The sequence below is a fragment of the Cyprinus carpio genome, chromosome B4, assembly GCF_018340385.1.
Source record: "Cyprinus carpio isolate SPL01 chromosome B4, ASM1834038v1, whole genome shotgun sequence".
NCBI classification, from domain to species: domain Eukaryota; kingdom Metazoa; phylum Chordata; class Actinopteri; order Cypriniformes; family Cyprinidae; genus Cyprinus; species Cyprinus carpio.
In genome coordinates, this window is record NC_056600.1 from 9,210,726 (window position 1) to 9,233,091 (window position 22,366).

Genomic DNA, 22,366 nt, shown 5'->3' on the forward strand with positions numbered 1-22,366 from the left:
TGCACGTTCTAACTAGAGTTAAGTCATTCGGTCTAGTAGCCCAGTAACACACAGATAGTTAAACATGCTTTTCTCGCAACTCTTTGGAGCAGCATTAGTTGCATTAGCATTTTTCAAAAAAGTAATGCCAGTTACTTTGTTTTCCCATTTATTGAATGACAAGTCTCCTGTTCCCATATTGGGAGACATCAGAAGTACAGAGGTGTTGTGTGCGCTGTGTGAACATGATGTTACTGTAATTCTAGACTAAATGTGGATGTGCATTAATTCATCCGACTCGCGAAAAAAAAATTATTAAAGGGATACTCCACCCCAAAATGCAAATTTTGTCATTAATCACTTACCCCTATGTCGTTCCAAACCTGTAAAAGCTCTAAATAAAGTCTAATAAAGTCGTTATTTTTGTTTTCTTCGCTTACAAAAAGTGTTCCCATTGCTTCATATAACCCAGATTGCATGTCTGATGGCAGATGGAGTATTCTGATGACGACTTTCATACCTTTTATGGACCTTGACACTGTTATTTACTTGGCAGTCTATGGGATAATCTCAAGTCTCCCTGTTTTCATCCAAAATATCTTAAATTGTGTTCCGAAGATGAACTGAGCTTTTATGGGTTTGGAACGACATGGGGGTAAGTAATTAATGACAAAATGTTCATTATGGGGTGGAGTACCCTTTAAGTATTCATCAAAATGAATTAAAACAGTGAAATGCAAACTCTGAATATGACACAAACCTGCAATAATTAAATATGTTACATAACACAAATGTATCTAATCCTATTTTATTAACCAATGTCTTTGCTGCTGACCTTTGATGATCCAGTTCAGCCATACTAATAAGAAAAAATGGCTTTAGATAAACTAACAACTGTGCTTCACTGTTTTTTTTTTTTTTTTTATTGCTGAAGAGTGTTGAACCTTCTTCTCCTGCGTTCTTCTGTACAGATGTGAATTTACTTTTCCTTCAGTCTGAGGTTTATTCATTACACTTTTTGGAGAGAAAGGGCTTTTACATTTGCTATAAATATAACTTATATTAAAAACAATCAAGCCCTGCTCATATTTAAAATGTAACGCGAAAGTAATGCAAAAGTAACGTAACGCATTACTTTCCATAAAAAGTAACATAACGCAATATTGTAATGCATTACTTTTAAAAGTAACTTTCCCCAAAACTGCACATAACACTACACAATAACCGACAAAGGGTAGAACAGAATCAAGAGTATAAATACACACATGGTAAATGAGGGAACTAAACAGGAACAGCTGGACAAGGATTGACCAATCAGAAACCATGGCAACTAATGAGGACTCATAACAGACATGACAAGAACTGAACTAAACTGAACAAAACCGTGACATTAGCTCCCCCTCTCGGAAGATGTGACCACACGCCACAACAGTAGATGATAGGCAAGAGAAAAAAAAGGCAGATGCTTAGGTGGAGGGCATGGTGATGCTCAAGGACAGGAACCTGGAGAAGTCAGAGGAGACCAACACCATGGTGGAGCCGATGGGGGGAGGAACCAGGGTTGAAGGACTGGGCGACACCCGGAAGCTGATCAACGGAGGTGAAACCAGGGTAAGTGGAGGAGCCGGCAGAGCACAGTGGCTAATGGACCAGGCCTGGAAGCCCAAGGTGGAGCAGCTGGTTTGCATTACCAGGCAGAGCAGGGACTTTGGCTGACTGGGACGATGATGGAGCGAGCGAGGATGACAGGGAAACCAGAGGAAGGGAGGAGCCTGGTGAAACAGAAGGGGTGGAGGGTCGAGGCACAGCCGGAAACCTAGAAGTCCATGGTGGAACCTGAGCTATGACCGACTGAGTTTTGTCCGGATGTACGAGGGAGCCCAAAGGAGTCCTAGGGAAGACAGGCCTTGGTGGAGACGAGGGAATGCAGACTCGGAGGGGGGTTAGTGGGTTGACAGGCCAAGGTGGAGACATGGGCCTGGAGGGCCGAAGTGCAGCTGGGGACTCGACACAATATGGAGCTGGTGGAGGGAAGCCTGAGGCGAGGCCGACAAGCCACACGGAGCTGGCGGCGGAGACAGAGCCAAGAAGCTGGAAGACCCCAGAGGGGGCGATGAATACAGTGGACTGGCTGAAACCAGCGGAGGAGATGGGTCCAGGAAATCCAACAGGGACATTGGAGAAGGAAGCTCTCTGGAAGGGAGCGGAGCCTCTATAAACCTTGATGGGACCGGCATCAAAGACAAAGGTTTGAGGGTGGGTACTTGGGTGGGTACTGGAACCACGGACCACAGATCTATGAGGTTCATGTCTGCTCCTGGCTCTATGGTGGACTGATCAGCATGCTTAGTCTCAGGGGCTTTGGTGGTATCCAGCTTTTGTTCCTGGACGAGCCCTGTTGGTGTCACGGGCTCGCTGACTGAGAGGGAGAGTCTGCCATTCTGGAGCATCCAGCCCAAATACCCCAGCTATTTTCAGTTTTCCAGTCTGAGGAGGAGTGGGTCCATCTTTTCTTTATTTTTCTTGTTACGGTTGGTTATTCTGTCACACATTGCAGCGGAATAAGGCATTTAAATGTGGATTTATATTTCAAAGAAGACTTTACTGAGAATACAGAGGAGGTACAACACATAACACTAAACAATATCCGACAAAGGGTAGAACAGAATCAAGATAATACACACGGTAAATGAGGGAACTAAACAGGAACAGCTGGACAAGGATGAACTAATCAGAAACCATGGCAACTAATGAGGACTCATAACAGACATGACACGAACTGAACTATACTGAACATAACCATGACAGTTCGGTCCTATCCTCTCCCTTTACATTCATTCCATGTGCATGGATACAAGCATGTCTGCTGATTTAGCAGCTTGCTTTCTTACACTCAGCAGCATGCATATATTGGCTTGCATTATTTATTGTGTTTCCTCCTGCTTTGTTGGGGGGAATTTCATGTATGTTATATGTGCAGCAGTATTTCCAACATGCTCACAACAGCTTGTCTGTGGGTGTATTGGCAGAAGCAAGTCTCTGTCCTTGCCCTGCTGCAGCTGCCGCAAAGCAGATCTATTCCATCAAGACCAAATACATTAGCACTACTATGTATGCTACCATGAAAATCTCTCAGAGAGCTGTTGTGACAGAAATAATATACAAAATTTTAATTGTGTTTTAATTCTTACCAGCACACAGTAGCCCCTGGTAACTATCATGAGAACATTTGTGTTTGTGCAATGGAGATGTTGGACAGAGGTGAATCTGAGATTCATTTCCTCTGCACTGAATCTCTTGTGTCCACATCTGAGTGTCTCCTTTGTCAAAATCAGCTGCTCCCAGCACCTGTACAGGAGCCCCACAGTCCAGCTCTCTACACACAACCTCTGCATCCTGCTGGTCAAAGACAGCATCACACACTGACATCCACGACTGATCATGTAGTATCTCTAACCTCCCAGAACAACTGGTGTTTCCAGTAAGCTTGACGTCTGAAGTAAAATGAGAAAGAACATTTAAAAACAAATGTGACAATGTGTTCATAAACTTTATCTCAATGTAGAAACCATTCTCATTATTGGTCAGCTGCAAAGCACCATTTCTTACTAAGAAAAAGCAATCAGGTTAAAATAATCAAATGATTTATTTGAAATATAAAACTTTAATAACATTATGAATAACATTACTGTCATATTTGATCAATTTAATGCTTCATTGCTGAGTAAAAATATAAATTTCCTTTGTTTTTAAATCGTTCTTACTTTCAAGATTTCCAAAAAATATTATGCAGCACAGCTGTTTTCAACATTGATATTCATGTGACACTGAAGACTAGAGCAATGACTTCTGAAAATTCAGCTTTTCCATCATAGAAATATAAAGTTTTTTAAAATTTATACAAATAGAAAACAGTTATTGTAAATTGTAATATTATTTCACAATATAACTGTTTTTACTGTATTTTTCACCAAATAAATGCAGCCTTATTAGCATAAGACTTTCAAAAACATTACAAAATGTTATTTCAAAATGTTGACCAGTAGTGTACTCAATATCAGTTGACGTGGTTAAAATAATAGTTTTAAAAACAATGTTTATTGGACACCCATAATCCAAATTCATAAAAAAAATTTATTACTTTCACAAAAAGAGGAATGTTTAATTAAAGAATATCTGGGCACTTTCTTCAATGTAATGTATGTGAAATAAGAAAAGAAAAAAAAAGTTTGGGGAAGGTACCTGAGCAGATGACACCTGCATCCTTAGTATGATCACAGTCATAAACACCCCATTCTACTGATGCACAAATCATCAGTGTAATTTCTGATCCAGTACATAGCTTCAGATGTGTCCAGATTGGTCCTGATCCTTGTCCAAAATGAGCACCACCCAGAGCATCTACAGGTTCTCCACAGTCCAGCTCTCTACACACCACTGCAGCATCAGGCATATCCCAGCCAAAATCACACACTGTTCCCCACTGACCTCTATGAAGAACCTCCACTCTACCAGCACAGCGACTGTTACCACCAACCAACCTCACTTTAAAATTGCCTATATAATAAATTGAGAAAGCATTAAAAAATAAACAAAAAAAAAAAAGAAAAAGAAACAAATAGTCAAAGGTAAAGAATGATGAAAAATGTATTTTAAAAAAACTATATGTGATATTAAGTCTAGATTTAGGAAATATCAAATCTGACTTCAGTTCTTTAAAAGAAAGAAAATAAAAGATCAAACCTGCACACATCAGCCCAACACCATTTTCATGAGAACAATTGATTATGTTTGATGGTGATGTTGGGCAGAATTGAATCTGAGATTCATTTCCTCTGCACTGAATCTCTTGTGTCCACATCTGAGTGTCTCCTTTGTCAAAAGCAGCTGCTCCCAGCATCTGTACAGGAGCCCCACAGTGCAGCTCTCTAAAGGAATCCCAAACTTATACCCATGGCTCCTGATGATATACACAGACCAAAAAGAAAAAATATTTCTCTGCAAAAAAAACAGATCTATATATAATATATTACCGTCTATAAAGAAACTGAGCTTTATTTACAATATTACTGCTTGTAAACCAGAGCCCCTAGCAACGGGAAATATGGTTCTTTTCTGTGAACTGGTACTTTCAGACAATTTGTTTCAAATAATTGGTTCCGGTCACTAATTTGTTTTTGTAATCATGCAGTGACCCAACATATAAACAATTATATTGTTAAAGCACCCAAAAATTATGTGAAACAAGGATTTTTTTTTTTTTTTTTTTTTTTGCATGTCTAAAGCATATAATATGAATTCACTTGTTTTCATTAGCTTACCATTTTACATAAAGAGAAACCATAAAAACGTCTCAGGTTACGAATGTAACCATGGTTCCCTGAGTAGGGAACGAGACACTGCGTCCTCTAGGGGTCGCTATGGGGAACACCTCCGTTAAGTGACCCGTGTCTGAAAGCATACAAATGAAAAAACACCAGCGAGTTGGCGGCGACAGCCTCTGGCGTCACTACCGGTGCGACTATAAAACAGGCACCCGGGAAAACCGTCATTCACTTCTTAGATCTGAAGCTTGCGTCGAAGCATGGCAGGGAGCTAGAGGACGCAGTGTCTGGTTCCCTACTCAGGGGAACCATGGTTATCGTAACCTGAGGCGTTCCCTTTCAGGGAACTTGAACTGCGTCCTCTAGGGGGGTCGCTATGGGGAACAGTATACCCACGCCGCCATGCTGAGGGGAGTGCAGGCCAGAATCATGACGAACACTAAGTACCAACTCTACCATTTCAATGGGAGTTGCCCCGGGACGTTTAGGCGGCTGTCTGTGACAATACCCCTTATGGCCAAAGGCCTAAGCTACATACCCAACTTAATTGTTAGGGCCTCGGCCCGGAAGCTGAAACTAAAGGCTTGGAATCAGGAAAGATTCCTTTAAAGGGATACGGCTAGGAACCTAGCATTTTATACTAAGTCTTGCCTGTCACACAGGGGCTACAGCTTGCTTCTGCAAAAGCTTGCTGAAGGAGCTGTCTCAACAGATCTCCAGTAGCAACACCCTGTTTAGATAGGTATCCGAGGATACATGGGTGGAGTGGCGCAAGATGAAGCGGGGCTTTTACCAACTCAAGAAAGGGCATGCGAAGCAACCGCGAAGCCCCTCACCATATAGGATTTTAGAAAGAAGCAGAGTACTAGCGTCATGAACTTACCACAGTGTGGATTTCAGAAAGTGTGCAAAGACTTCCGCGTGCACACTTTTTACCATATCATGGATTTTCAAATACTGTTCTAAGGAATTGCTCTCTTGGCACTCTGATAGAGCAGCTCATAGATGGAATGGTGCATCTCAACAAAGTATGTTTGAGAGTCATCAACCTCGAACTGTGGAAATAATGCTGGAGCTTCTGGGAAAAGACAGTGACCTCAGTCTCATATGAGAGGAGAACTCCTGAACCCAGAGTAGCAGCTCTATAGGCGACCCTTCTTGGAAAAGGGGGAGCGCTGCTAAACTACCACGAGAATCGCCTCCTAATAGCCCCCTCATGTTGAGGGAAGCGATGCTTGAAGTGTATAAACAAATACACACTGGCTGAATGGAGCCCAAGGAACCACGGTCTAATCATCTCAAGAAAGGGAACGAGGCGGGGCAGCGTTGAACCCTTACCATACAGGATTTCAGAAAGTGCGCAGAGTCTTGCGTGCACACTTACCAATATGTGGATTTTTAGAGAGTGCGCATAAAGTGTTCACGTGCACACTGACCACCATGTGGTTTTCAGAAAGTACACAGAGCTTAGCGTGTGTACCTAAAGGTTCCTAAGCATCGCAGAGACACTGAACTGCACGGGAGAGGCAAGCTCGAATTTTATAAACCTCTAGCAAGGGGGAGCATCACCTGAGGCAGCATATACAAGAAGACTTCTGCAACTGCCACCTTCACTTCCCTCCGCTGGATGCGACAGCACCTAAGCTGCCAGGAGAGACCCCTCAGGTGACCTGGCCGGACATCCATGAAATTCCCTGCAGTGCTGTGCCAGGCCTGATGATCAAGGAGGCTCCCTGCAGAAACCTGTGATCTCAGCCGCTAATACCGAACATGAAGCGGATGGCTGGTGCTGGCAAGTGTTTAGTAAACACTGTAACTGAGCACTGCAAAGGAAACTCACAGAGTTTATTAGTAGACATAACCACCAGCAATTTACACATAAGTATATACAGAAAGGGTTATTTTTATACTCCCACCCTCCTGCGCTGGAGCCCTGCTCAAGGGGCGCCTCCTTTTAGTCCGGACCATCAGTAAGGTGGTTGCTATGAACATAGAACCAGCCAAAACATTATAGGTCCAGCATAGGAGACTGTTATGCGTTAGAGGTTTCCACCTAACCTCGATCAGGTGGAGAGCTGGTGGTTACAGGGGAATTAGGAAGGGGAGGATAAAAGCAGAAGTTAAAAATCCCTAAAGGGAACGGAGTAGATACCTCAGTATCACTCTGACTCAGACGAGAACGCTGCCTCGTCCTGGATCACATCCCTTAGGTTCTGCTTACCCCCTTGTGACCCACAATTCCTCTTAACCCTGCCCGCAGGTGGGGGAGGAGCGCGGAGTCGCGACACTAGCCTTCTGTGCCCGTCTTTGATCCTCAGATCGAGACAGGCCAGGACCCCTATGTTGTTCGGGCTCAGACCTGGACCTTCGCGGAACGGCGGATCTGAAAGCAGCGGAGGCGCCTTCGTCTCCCAAACTTCTCGATCACCGCCTCAACGGAAATACCGGAAAGTTCAGAAGGCGAACCTGAGCATCGAGAAGAAAGCCTTTTTCTTTCTTCCCGATGTCTGCCAGGTTCATCCACAGATGTCTCTCTCCGCCACCACCATGGCCGCCATAGTCCTGCGCTTGGCAGAGGCGGCCTGCTTGGTAGCCCGGAGAGAGGCCTGTGGTGCGGTGCAGCTCGTTTGCTAGTAGTCGCCATGATAGACAGAGAAAGAGCGCTCTTACCGGTTCTTTCAGATGCACGCTTCAAACAAAACAGTCAGTGAAGACGAAGAAGAGAATGACGTGTTTTCCCGGTGCCTGTTCTATAGTCGCACCGTAGTGACGTCAGAGGCTGTCACCGCCAACTCGCTGGTGTTTTTTCATTTGTATGCTTCAGACACGGGTCACGACGAGGTGTTCTCCATAGCGACCCCTAGAGGACGCAGTTCGAAGTTCCCTTGAAAGGGAACTTACATTTCACCCCTTTATTCAAGTGCTCATCGGTCTTTGGTTCAAGTCGGAACTGTTTCTTTCTCAGTTCAGTGACTATTGGAGGAACAGCAGCTCTGACTGAGTTGGCAGAAACCAGTGTAGTAGGCATAGCTGCCTAGTTAATGTGGGTAACAACTTGAGTACTTACTGCATGGTAATCACCTAATTAGATCCAGGTGCGCTATAGGTGCATCAGTGTATAAGGAGGGTTTCTGTGTTGTTGGGAAGCGTGTTGACGGCTGTAGACTTGGACGCCGTCTTTCCGAGCTGTTCCCGCATGGGGATCTCTGAGCCACACACCATTTGGTATGCATGCCGGGCTGTGTTTATCCGTTGTGGTATGACGCTGGAAGGGCTGACTTGCTAATAATCAGGTAGGTAAACTATTGATCTAATGGCGGAATATCCGCGAAAAGACTTGTTGTCTATATCGTGTTCCCCTCTGTTTTAGTTGAAAAGGCTGGTAATATGTCCGCATGATTACAGAGCTGATTGGGACTGTGACTGGGCTTCCCCTTCCTGTTTGGTCTTTGTCTTCGTGTTTCGAGCACCTTCGTTGTTGCGCGTTGCCGCGACGTTTCGTCTTGCCTCACCTCCTTGGCGCCTGCTTGACCAGTCCACATCCAGTGAACTTGACGTTGGGAGATTATGGGACCCGAGTATTAATCCGCGTGGCTGTTTGGCCACCTCCGCACTGTTTCAACTGGGAGACTGTGTTTGTGGGGTTGTATGGTATAATTAGATCATTGTGTGAATGAATTCATAGGTTGATGTAAGTTGTTTGAGTGCGTTTGTTTATTGTTGGAAGTGTGGGCGCGTGTATGTGTGAGTGTGTTCGCGTGAGAAATAAGTATTAATGTTGTGAGTTGGTGTGATCTTATGATGTGAATCTTTTGTGTGTGTATATTGTTTATGGATAAGCTGTAAGGTGATTAAATCGGTTTTGTTTTTGTATTTTGTTCAACTTTGTTTTTTTTTTTTGTTTTTTTTTTTTATTGATTTGTGACAAATCTATGTTAATTTTGTTGGATTGCTTAGGAAGGAGTGCTGACCACTCTAGGTCCAAGTTAATGGGTACCCTGGTTCACTGAGTGATCTGATTCTTCTAAATTTTCCGTCACCTGAGTGCACGTTTGCTTGTGGTGCAGTGAGTACATTAGTGTACGTTTGAATTGTGGAGTTGGGTAGGTTTGTTATTTCTCCTTGCCATCTGACATGTTACCTTTGATTTGTCTGATTGATTTTGTTTATTTTCTTTTAGTTTTGATTTTGAAGCCATATTACCCCCTTGTGTACTGAAGTGTGTGTGTGTGTGGAGTTTTGGTTTAGTCACAATGTATCATTATTTTCTGTATTCATATCTCTGCTCTATCTTTGTGGGAATGAACCTGTGTGTCCTTACTGGACCATTATTTCCCTGGATGAAATTCCCAGGGTGGCGTAGTCGGTGTTATAATTACAATTGAGTCCCGAACAACGAAACCCACCCCTTGGGTGCCACACCAGCATCATAGGATACTATACACTGGTATTTTGGCTCATTTTGAGTCAGATTGACGGTAAACCCAGTGCAAAACAGAGTTTTGATTAACTTGTAGATCTGTGCTGCTCGAGCCCTGAACTGTTTTTAGATAGTTCAGTCCAGTTTGGTAAACTGGTACAACTAGTTCTCCAAAAAGAACCAGTTCAAAAGAATGATTTATTCATGAACCGAACATCACTCCAGACCATTTGCCTGAAGCTGTGCATTACGTATTATACTGTTGTAAGTAATGTTCAGTTGTTTGCACAGACTGATCATTTTGCTTCATAAGACCTCAATATATTAACAGGAGCCACAGGTATTCATTTTTGAGGTGAACTATCCCTTTATGAAAATTGCTCCACCCAGTCATTGTAAGGTAATAAGTAGGAAACAGGATAGACACTAATATTCCTAAACAATAGAAAAAACAAACTTTGTCAGCAAAATGTGGGGGAGTCTACTAAAACTTGTACTGTTCTTTGCTGCACGTGCTACATTCATTACATTAGAATGTAGTTATAAACAAGCTGTTGGGGTTTATTTTTAACAAGGCCACTGATTATTACAGCAGTGTGTATGGTCAAAGACAATGTGTAAAATGGTCATTGGAAAATAATATTTGTAGAAAGAATTTTGTACTACAATATGGAGTTTTTAGTTTACCTGAACAAATGACTTGAACATTTGTATCGGGACAATTGTCGATTGATGGAACAAATCCACATTTCTTAAGTGAGGACTCAGATCCATTACACAATGCATTTTTTATCCAAACTGGTCCTGATCCTTGTCCAAAATGAGCATCAATTAGAGTATCCACAGGTTCTCCACAGTCCAGCTCTCTACACACCACTGCAGCATCAGCCAAATCCCAACCAATATCACATACTCTTCCCCACTGACCTCTATGAAGAACCTCCACTCCACCAGCACAGCGACTGTGACCACCAACCAACCTCACATTTATTATGTCTGTGAATGTATAAAAGAAAGCAATAAAAAACAGTGAGTGTCAATTTAAAATGTGCTCTATAAACCTAAATCAGGCTGGACACCATATTGAGTTTAACATGGATGGAAAGGCACTGTGCTGTGAACTCTTACCAGCACACAGCAAACCAATGTTCTGTTCCTGAGAACAGTTGCTTTTTACTGATGGTGTTGTTGGACAGAGGTGGATCTGAGATTCATTTCCTCTGCACTGAATCTCTTGTGTCCACATCTGAGTGTCTCCTTTGTCAAAAGCAGCTGCTCCCAGCACCTGTACAGGAGCCCCACAGTCCAGCTCTCTACACACAACCTCTGCATCCTGCTGGTCAAAAGACAGCGTCACACACTGACATCCACGTCTGATCATGAAGTATCTCTAACATAACACAAAAGTACAAAATAAACAACAACAAATATTAATAGAAAAACACAATCAACAAAACCACTGTTTAAATAATGCAAAAACACAAAAGAATAACACATAAGAAATATATTTATTATTGAAGTTGAATATGGAAGCAAAAAATAAATAAATAATAATTAAAAAAAATCTTACATGAATAAAAATATGTAAAATACTTTACCTGCGCAGATAACTCCAGCATCTTTTGAATGATCACAATCGCTTTTACCCCATCTTCAGTGTTGACTCTGATCCAAAACATACAGCACTCATCCAGATTGGTCCTGGTCCTTGTCCAAAATGAGCATCACTCAGAGCATCTACAGGTTCTCCACAGTCCAGCTCTCTACACACCACTGCAGCATCAGCCATATCCCATCCATGATCACACACTGTTCCCCACTGACCTCTATGAAGAACCTCCACTCTACCAGCACAGCGACTGTGACCACCAACCAACCTCACATTTACACTGTCTAAATATTGAGCAATAACAATGAGAGAGTGAGGATTACAAAACGGGACAACTAGTAAAGTATGGCACATACTGTACATCTAAATGTTTTAATTAATATTAATTTTTTCACAACAGTTGTTCTCAATCAATGTAATTTCTTGGTATGCTGATTAATATAAACATTCATACTGACTCCTCCCTACTTTTAAATAAATAAATAAGGCTATACAGTAGGGAATTTTTGACACTAAAATCATGTCAAAATTTGTTTTCTGATGTCTAAACTATTGAGAGTATTTTAAGGCTTACGGATAGGCCTTTTCACTTCTATAGTAACTGTCTCAGTACAACCCAGATTTTTTTTTTTTTTTATAGGAACAAGTTGAAATCTATTTTTTGGGTAAACATAATTATGTTGATTGAGTGACATTAAACCTGGTGTGTAGCAACTCATAACATACTGTTCACACTGTTCATAAGGTAATACTAGCACATAATTTAAAACAATTATTAATATGTTTACAATATCATAATTATATTTTAATATAATAAATTTGAGCACAAAACATAATCATAGTTTTATTAAAAGAAAATTGGGCTTATTATTAGGCAACATTGTTAAACCAGATATAGGTCTGTTTTAACAGGCAGGGTTTAGATTTAAGACAGGATTAGGCCATAGTTCAATTAGGACATTTAAGTAATTTTTATAAACGTGCCTTAGAAAAAACATTACTGGTGTGTATTTTGACACAAAATAAAGAAACTGATATATTTTAAGATCAATAAGAACAAGTTTCTTTCAGCTGAAACATCTCAGACTTAGATTTTAGTCTGGCATTAGGCTTAAGCCATGTCTGTGAAACTTCTATTAAAGTGAAGAATTGTTAATTTAACTTGTGCTATGTGCTGCCGTTGCCTGAGGCAGATAATGTGATCTATCCCAGGCTACATTAGACTTTGAAAACTTTTAGGCCTATTTGTTTTTTCCAAATTTGTTCATAAAAAATGCCTTCAATTCATGGACATAGAATTTAGTAAGGGCGCAACTGAATTGTTCCTAGCAACAGTTTTGACCAATTCAAATATATTTAACCACTGTCTTTGTCGTCATACCATGGACATTACCTGAGATGTTAAAGTCCACATGAAATCAAAATTTACAATATTTATTTTGTTAGCGCACACTGCTAGTCTTAAAGTCAACAATTAATCTGTGCAAGTTAATCCTCTGAAAAAAAAAATTGTTTGTTTTGGTAATCTTTAATTAAATCTCTGATGACATCAGTTTGACACCTATAACATAATAATCACAGCTTGAGCAGAATGAGCTTAACCACGCACCTCCAACCATTAGCCTGCTGTGAGTGACAGATGAGAAGAGGAGCGCAAAAATAAAACCCCATTCCTTACTCAATATTCTGTTTTAGCTGGAAGTATGCCACCACACTGAAATCCAGTCAGTAGCAAGTTCCAGTTCATGCGGACTTTAAAGTAAATATGTCGGCAAACTGCTTTCTTTCAAGGATGTGCATTTAATGCATGGCCAAAGTAAGAACGTAATCTAGGTGTTTAAAACATGCAAAGTAGGATTGCCAACTGTTCCCGTATTTAAGCAACATTCCATATTAAATACATACAGAAACAAAACAAAACAAAACAAAACAAAACAAAAAACAAAACAAAACAAAAAATCTAGCTGAAAAGAGCACACTAGTTGAAACTGTAATAACATTTAAAAAAATTTGTCATGTATAAACAGACTTAAGCAAAGCAAAATCCTTATGTCCTACCGAAATCAGTTTGGCATTATCTCTTATCTCAATGTCCCCTCACTAAGTTCAGATATACATAGTTTAGTATCTATATAAATGCTAAAAGGATTCGCAGACATGAAGCCATTTGCTTTGGATTTAATCCAATGTGGCAAACTTACTTCTAAAAAACAAAAAAACTTTGTACATAAAGATGAAAGCAACAGCAAATATTATGTTCATACTGAAAATTCATTTGGATTTATCTCTATATCTCCAAATCTCTTATATAGTATATCTATTTATATATATATATATCTAATTATATTAGTGATATATAATGATATATATAGTATAAATTTATTTTTTTCCCTATACCTAGTGCGTCTGCGCCCTTAGCTGTTTTAATGTCTCGTTTTGTTGTGATCACAATTTCATTTACTTGTGATCTTGACATAGCATAATATAGCATGTCACCACAATTTCGATTACCACAATATCATTTACATATGAACAATACATAACATAATATAGCATTTATCTTCAAAATAGAATAACTATCAATTCATTTTTCTTTTCTCAAGTTAACATGTTTGTCTGTAATACTTACAAATCAACGTTTATCCCATCAAAACTCTCATCGCATCCCAAAATGAAACCAAACGCAAATATCAAATCAAATTACATTTCCTTTCCTTTTTTTTTTTTTTGAGGCAACGTTTAAATTTTAAATGCATTAATACAGGAAAACAATAATAACGAATAGCATCTTTTCCATAAATAATAAAACATTTTATTTCAATAAAAAACAATAAAAAAACAATAACACAGGAAAACAATAATAATGAATAGCATCTTTTCCATAAATAATAAATATTAACATTATTTTGATAATGATAATATAGTGAACAAAAGAAGACCATTGCATAGATGTTTATAAAATGCATGTGACTCCATGAGTGAGAGAAAAAGTGAGAAAAATACACATTCAAAAAATACATAATAACGTACAAAATATCATCATAAACAACACTGTCATCCTAAACAACACATTACAGTACAGTTTAATTTTAAGTGATTAAAGAACACAATCTAACCCCAATTCATTTCTAAAATAAATTTCTAAAAATAACTTCATCCTTTTATTTAATTTACACTTACCAGCTGTGATTAGTATTACAAGTGAAGACAGTAAATTGAGTACCAGATATCTCCTCATCATCCTCAGCATGATTAACTCAACACCCAGTACAAGCTTCTCCGCTCTGAAGATACAGAAATACAGGCATCCTCTCAGCCCCCTTAATGAGAGAGAAAGAGGCCCAACACCCTCCAATCACACTCGCTATTTCCTTATTAGACACAACAGAGGAAATCATCAAACAACTTCAGTGACAAATCAAAAGAGGCTTTTCTGATTTTCTCCATATATATCAAAACTGTCAGTGCTGATGAACTCCTCCTCCCCATACATCAAGATGCCTGACTAAGGGGGATGCACACACATAGATATTTATAAAACTTACAGGAGACAGGAAACTCTCCAGTTTATTTACAGCATCAAAGCCAAACACCTGCAGAGACGAGATAAAATTCAAACTTTTTGTTCTGACAGTGTATGATTTCTATTAACATCACAGAATAGAACATGATCTGTATTATCTTTCAATGTTCAATTTAAATAAATGTAATTGCACAAATTATGCAGGCTATGATTTCAATTTGTTTAATGTGAAATAACTGAAAAAAAAAAATTCTGTCCTCTGATAAGCATTGTTCAGGGGTGCCATTGCCAAAAGCTTTAATGCTTTCTTATGATACTTTTGGGAAACGCAGCCCTGTTTGAATGCACTGTCAGAGGTGAGTGAATGCTCTCTGTGATTGATTGGTTCTGTCTTGCAACATTTGCATGTGTTCAGATGAGCAGGAAAATCCTACACAATTACTTGCGAACAAAGGTTATTTTTCCAATTCAATGCATTTGTACACATTATTTTTATTATTATTTTAAATAAACAAAATTACTGGTAAATAAAACACACCTTAGTATCGATTTCTTTTTTTGAGTATCGATACTTTTGATACTCGCGTTAGTATCGATATATTGATACTTAGGATCAATACGCCCATCCCTAGTACAAGGCATTCAGGAATTGTTGTAGATAGACGCAAAGGAAACAATGACTGAAGAAACAAAGACAAAAGCATATGATTAAGACAACAAATACCTTACAGTGTGCTAGACATAGCTTATTTTACAATAAGGAATAATACGAGCAACAATCTTTATTAGTGTAATTACAAAAGAGCTGTTCCAAACATTGAATGAATTAGTTTGAGCAACATCTTAATTGTGCAGTGCTAGTCTGCTAGATACACAATCATGCAACACCAAGTAGATATAACATCTCGGTTACATATGTTACCTTAGTTCCCTGAATAGGGAACAAGATGCTGCGATGACGTCATTGCTATGGGAACACCTCCAGTGTGACAAATGTCTGAAGCCCTTATACCGTCACGCCAATTTAATGACCAATAGTGCTTAGCACCGCCCCGAGCATACGTCACGTATGCTTATATATTCCGATACACTATTTCATCAGATTTTACTCTATGACGAAGGAAGCACTCTCAAAGGTACGGAACTGCCAGCATCATCTTGTTCCCTATTCAGGGAAACCAAGGTTACATACGTAACCGAGATGTTCCCTTTCATAGTTCCTTCAATGCTGCGATGACGTCATTGCTATGGGAACAATATACCGTGTCTGGCGTACCTAAGATAGCTGGAAGACCATTGCTCAAGCGGAACACCCAAGAGCCATCCAGTGTGAACTTTGATGAAATGTCTAACCTGCCACAGCCAGACTTATATCAAAGGCCTTTAAAGAGAACCTGAGAAGAAGCTATTGCTTAATGACCACCTTTAGAGTGCAAAGTCCACACCACGCCTGCTTAGATATAGTCACTATCTGACCTAGCATGGAGCATAACCACTTGCTGAAAGTGAAACCAGGTCGAAGCAACCTTAGGATAAACTAGGCCTAGGAAGCAGTATTAACCAACCTCGGGGAAAAGTCCATACAAGCGGGAGCTGACAGAGCCTGCATTATCTGACAGGCTTAAATGGGGATGTCCAAATAGGCCTTCTGAAAAATAAGTCAGGCAATAAGTCAAGGCAGAAGGCCTTTGATGCAAGGGAAACCAGACATCCAGCTGGTATGCTGCAATATGGCAGCAACATAAACCTGGGCAGGTCCCTGAGTAAATGGACTGGGTCAGATTGTGTCCCTTTATATTCCTCGAGACCAGAACACATTGAGTTCAGCCGCATTGGCTAGATCTAATTCTGTAATATGTGCGACGCTTGAGCATTATACAATGAAGGGGTGAGTAGAGGGCTTTTATATTCCTCGTGTTGAGTGCCGATTGGCTAGATCTAATTGTAATATGTGACGTTGCATTTAGGCCCTGTCCACACGAATGCGGTTATTTTTAAAACCGCAGCTTTTTCTACGCGGTTTGGCCATTCATCCACATGCAGACGCAGGGCCAGGTTACTGAAACTGATCATTTTTGAAAATGCCTGCCAGGGTGAAGATTTTCAAAAACTCCGGTTGCAGTTTAATTCATAAAAAAAAAAAAAAAAAAAAAATTTATGTATGCATTAAACACGGACCATTACTTTATTCATTATTATGCAGGATAATTTTGTAAATGTAAGCTTTTTAAATTTTAGACAAGTGCAAACTTGGTGCTTAATGAAAAATTTGTCGAATTTACAAACTCAGGTGATTGTGTTCACCCTTCTATGCACATGCATAATTATGTAGAGACAACAGAATTAGGTTAATCACTGTCTGTGGCTGCCGGTTTCTGAAATAATAATAATACTAATAAATTAAAAAAGAGGCCAAAAATAAATAAATAATAAAATAAAAATAAAAACTAAATCGATACCTGTGTCTTCTGATACATTGAGGTCTTTTATTAAGTTTTTTTTTTTGAGTGACAAACCATTGAGTTATCTACAATAGCCTAAACTAAGTGAAGGCATTATGTATAATGACTACTTAGATTTTTAAGTAAAAGCTTAGGACATAGAAGAGAAGAAATTAAGGTTGAACCACTGATGTCAAATGGACTATTGTAACGATGTCCTTACTACTTTTCTGGGCCTTGAACGTGGTCGTTCTGTTGCTGTCTATGGATGGTCAAAAGCTCTAGATTTTCATCAAAAAAACATCTTAGTTTGTAATGAACGAAGGTCTTACGGGTTAGGAAACGACATGAGGGTGAGTAAATAATGACATTTTTGGGTGAACTGCCATCCCATAACACCTTTCAGCTGCCTCATTCAGACTAGCCTGCAAACAAACACATTACTATAAACTCTAAGTTATAATGAATATTATTATGTATATGCACATTATTATTTTAATGAAGAATATTACTAATAATCATAAGCTTTTTGACAACAGCAGCAGCAACATCAAACAGACAGCAACACCGAACCGAGCTCTCCTTCACCTGAACGAACAAATACAATACAATTTGCAGTTTGAGGGCACAGAGAGAGAAATGCGTCTTAAAGTGCTACAAAACCAAAATTTGCCTCCTCTTGCACTTGAAAAGACAAATGCACAAAAAATCTTGAACACCGAAATTTGCCTCTCCTTGCTCTTGTAACGATAAATCCACACAAAATTATGTCAAAATACCCGTCTTGGTGAGTATCATCAAAAAAAAATGAATGTAAATGCTAAAGTGAAAGTAAACAGTGGAGGAAAAAAAAATTGATGTCTATCATTATAATGATGCTTTGTCTCTTAAAGTGACTGCACATAATTTACTAGCTGCTGTCGGTGTCTTTAATGTCAATCCAAATGACAGAAAGAAAACCACTCACTGCTCTTGACTGAATTAGTTTGTAGTATTAACAAGAATTAATCCACAGTAATACCAAAAATTATTCAGACACCATATCTTTTTTTTGTTTAGATTTTTTTTTTTTTTACTAGTGGATGCAGGGCACTATCGATCACTTATGTAAGTGAGTACAGCGAAATAAAATAAACTGACATATTATACCCAAAAATCCTTTATACCATGGACTACCAGTAAAATTAAAAAAATAAAAATAAAATTGGGACCAAAATTATTCAGACACTGAATGACTTAGTTATTCAGTCCATCAATTTAAGTTTTTTTTTTTCTTTAATTGCTAATGCAACCTTTTTACACCACAGACTGAACGAAATTAAGCACTGAGGCAGTGGAAGTGCTTTCAGTTATTCAGTCCCTTCATGTTTTCTTGGCGGCGACACCACATCATCATAGTCTGTTATTAGAAAACAAAAGCAAATTAATGCATCAATATATGATTTTTAAAAGTATTACAATCAACACACCAGTATTGGCAGTGAAGTTAAATGAGCTATTGTGAACACAAAAATTCATGACATAAAGCAATTTATAAAAACTCAAAAATTCATTTTATGGTTAAAAAAAAGTGTCAATAACGTACCAAACATGTCACTCACATATTCCCTGATATTCTTCAGATCATCATATTTCTCCGGAACACCCTCTGATAATATAAATGTGTCTATTATTAATTACACAAGTTTACATACTGTATATGCAACTATAATTTGAAGAAAAACAAAACAATTTGACACCCCCTACCTGCATTATCATTACAAAACTGTGGTACAATGACAACATCATCATAGTTTTCTGGTAAGTCATCTACAGCAAAACAATGAAAAATGCGATGCATTCATTAAATGTACAAAAACTGGATACATATGCCTAATTAATCATCAGTCTGAAATGTACCCTACACTTATAGAGAACAAACACTGAATTTTGTATGAGGTTGAGTGTCTCAATACTTTATATCAGTAAATGTTACAGTAACTTTGACTCACTAGAGCAGATGACTCCAACATCTAGTCTGTGAGAACAATCTAGTTGTGATTGGTTTGCCAATTATCTCACCAACCGTGTCCAGCAATTGAAGGTTGAAAACATCATGTCAGACCCACCTACTATCTCTAAAGGTGTGCCTCAAGGCTCCATCCTGGGCCCAACCCTTTTTTCTATCTACATCAATGATATAGCCAGGGCTGCTGGCACCTCCCGGATTCATCTTTATGCAGATGATACCATCCTTTTGTCTCAAATCTCTCAAATGCTTCCAGTCTTAAACTCAGCTTCACCTCTATAGAGCAGTTTTTTTGACAATCTCCCACCTCCAGTGATAACACCAGTAAGACAAAATGTATTCTTTTTTAGCTGAGAACCAGTTACCCAGACTCCACTTACAATCACCTGCATATGAACGGTATGGCACTGAGTATGTCAAAAAATATGTAAAATATCTAGGCATTTGGTTGGATTCATCCCTGTCATTCATTACACACTCTCAATAACACTTCAAACAAAAGTCAAAGCTTAGGGTTGAAAAAGTTTTTTAGAATTAAGCAGCAGTAAGCAGCGCCAACTGTAATGACATGTGAATAATCCCGCCCACTCTAAAGCGGTACTGAACTGCAGTGGAAGCGCAAATACGCGGGAACCATGCGAAGCGAAGTAAGTATCGCATGAGTGGAAAAGAACCATAAAATGGACTATATAGCGGAGATTATTCACATATGGGTATAGTTCGCCTGTACTGCCACAACAAAAAAAAAAAAAATTGTTTAGCTTAGGTTGGCAATCCTTCGCTGGCTGTGCTGATTTAAATCTAGCGGTTCTTTTGTGTGTTTGTGTGCAAGTTCAGTGATGACAGGTAGAGACGATTCTCTCAGCCAATCCCAGATCCAGCAGAAGAGTTTACATGTCACGTTTGGTAACAGCCGCGGATCACTTGGAACCTCAGCGAGGTGGTACTTTAGTTCCCCATAAAGTTTAAATTCCTCTGGCATGCGTGGGATTCAGCCTTGGCATTCAGCGGACAACTGGTGAAACGACAGCCGAATACCGAGGTTTCTAACAGGTCGATTGGTCACTGCATCGTACGTGGACACAGGTAGGGTAGCTTGATTACTGACTGTTGAAAAATATTGTTATTTGAATTTTGTTGTTAGTTGAGTATCAGGTATTGCCATTTCTGATCTGATCTAATGGTGATTTTGTGTGAAGAAACAAGCAAAGAGCAACACATTGTGACATTTTATTTCATGAATGGTACGACATTATTACAGTGATCTTTTTTGAACTCTAATTGCAGTTCTGATATATATATATATATATATATATATATATATATATATATATATATATATATATAAAAAAGAAAAAACAAACAAAAAAAAAATAATATTGTCCTCCATTCTTACTGCAAATATATTTTGTAATAAATTTTATAATTTCTTTTATCAGTTTGACAAATTTCTTTATGTAGCAGGTACATTTCATTACACTCTCACATTAAAAAAAAAAAAAAAAAAACAGGAATAAATAACCAGGAATAAATGCAAATTTTTCTATAAATTTAAAGTCAAATAAGTGGCAGTATGACGAACGCCCAACTGTCATGAGTGATTGTATGCAAAAATACAGCGTCAAACCGTGGCACCTAGCAGAGGAAGAGAGACAAGAATTGATAACCCATAACTGCTGGGATGACAAACGCTGATAACAAACCAAGACTAAAGAGCACTAGGATGGCTTCTAATATTCTAAGAAAGAGAAACATAGGCTACATTAATAATTTGTGAATAATAAAGCACATTATTTTCACAGAATTATACTAAACATCTGCTTCTTTGCATACAAAAAACACAGTGTATGGAAATTAAATGTGTTCTCGCATTTTCAAGAATTAAAATAAAAATCACATTTCAATGCACATTCTGATTTTAATTGTTTAATAGAAAACATGGACGCCTCAATTCAAAGCAACAATCAGATTGAAAGCAAATATGAAACAAATATATCAAAAACAAACTGTCTCTATATTTCTAAAAAGCTGAGATTATATATTAGGTTCTCTGAGTGGGACCCTGAAAAGGGCCCGCAGATGCTGCATTGCTTCTTGCCATACTTCCACCATGCCCGCAGGGGCAACTTACAATCAGAAAAATCAGAAACTGCTTTGTTTATCCATTTAGTCTTTCATGTAAAAAATAAATAAATAAATAAATGTCTAAATCATTATACTCGAAGCAAATAAATAAAGTGGGGGTATAGTAAATCACATTAGGAAATAACCATTATCTCAATGTACAATAATGGCTACAATTAGTGGCACCTCCAGGCCGAAGGTTTCAGGGGGCCCTTACAGGTTTTTACCAGTGGGCCCTGTTTGAAAGTGGATTAATTTGAATGTTCGTTCTGTTTATTTATTTGTGCTATTTAAACATTTTCTTTTTTTTTCAAGTTTGTACTGATATCCAGGGCACAAGGTTCCTGACATAATTGAATGTACAGGTACTCTCCAGGGCGTAGCTGGGTTTTGTGGGGCCTGGCAGGTTTTACCAGTGGGCCCTGTTTGGAATTGATTAATTTGTATGTTCGTTCTGTTTATTTATTTGTGCTATTTAAAGTTTTTTTTTTTTCAAGTTTGTAGATATCCAGGTACAGAAACTGAATAATTAAATGTAAAATAGCACTGCATAGTCTTCGCTGTAAAAATTAAATGTACAATCAAACCAAGGTATTCTGAACTTCAACATTTTCTCACACATTATCACAGTTTATTTGCTATAGTTTAGAAAATGTTAATAAAAATATGACAAGAACCCAGGATTAAACTATCAGAACAAATTCATCTTGATAATCTCAGATAACTTTGATGGAAAGATATACAACAAATCGCTAACAACCAAAATTTCAGACAACCGTTAGTATGACAATATTTGCACAATCAATAAATACTTTGTTGACAAATTCACCAAGCAATGCTTAATTCTCCTGTTCACAGCCTCAGGAAAAATAATATTGTTGCATTATTATTAATTCAGGAAAAAACACGTAAGCAAAACATGGCTTTTTTTTTTTTAC

General features: G+C 38.6%; 1 protein-coding gene across 1 annotated transcript in view; it reads right to left on the reverse strand.

Annotated features, from left to right (window-relative positions):
• Positions 1-1,620: 1,620 nt before the first annotated feature.
• The window catches only part of LOC122137120 (scavenger receptor cysteine-rich type 1 protein M130-like), a gene marked incomplete at its 5' end in the record, with an annotated part of 64,260 nt that continues 43,514 nt past the window's right edge, over positions 1,621-22,366 (reverse strand). The window contains 2 exons of the mRNA XM_042722625.1: positions 1,621-2,254; positions 3,437-3,473. Of these exons, the coding sequence (XP_042578559.1) occupies positions 1,621-2,254; positions 3,437-3,473 (671 nt within the window). The remainder of the gene's footprint in view (positions 2,255-3,436; positions 3,474-22,366) is intronic.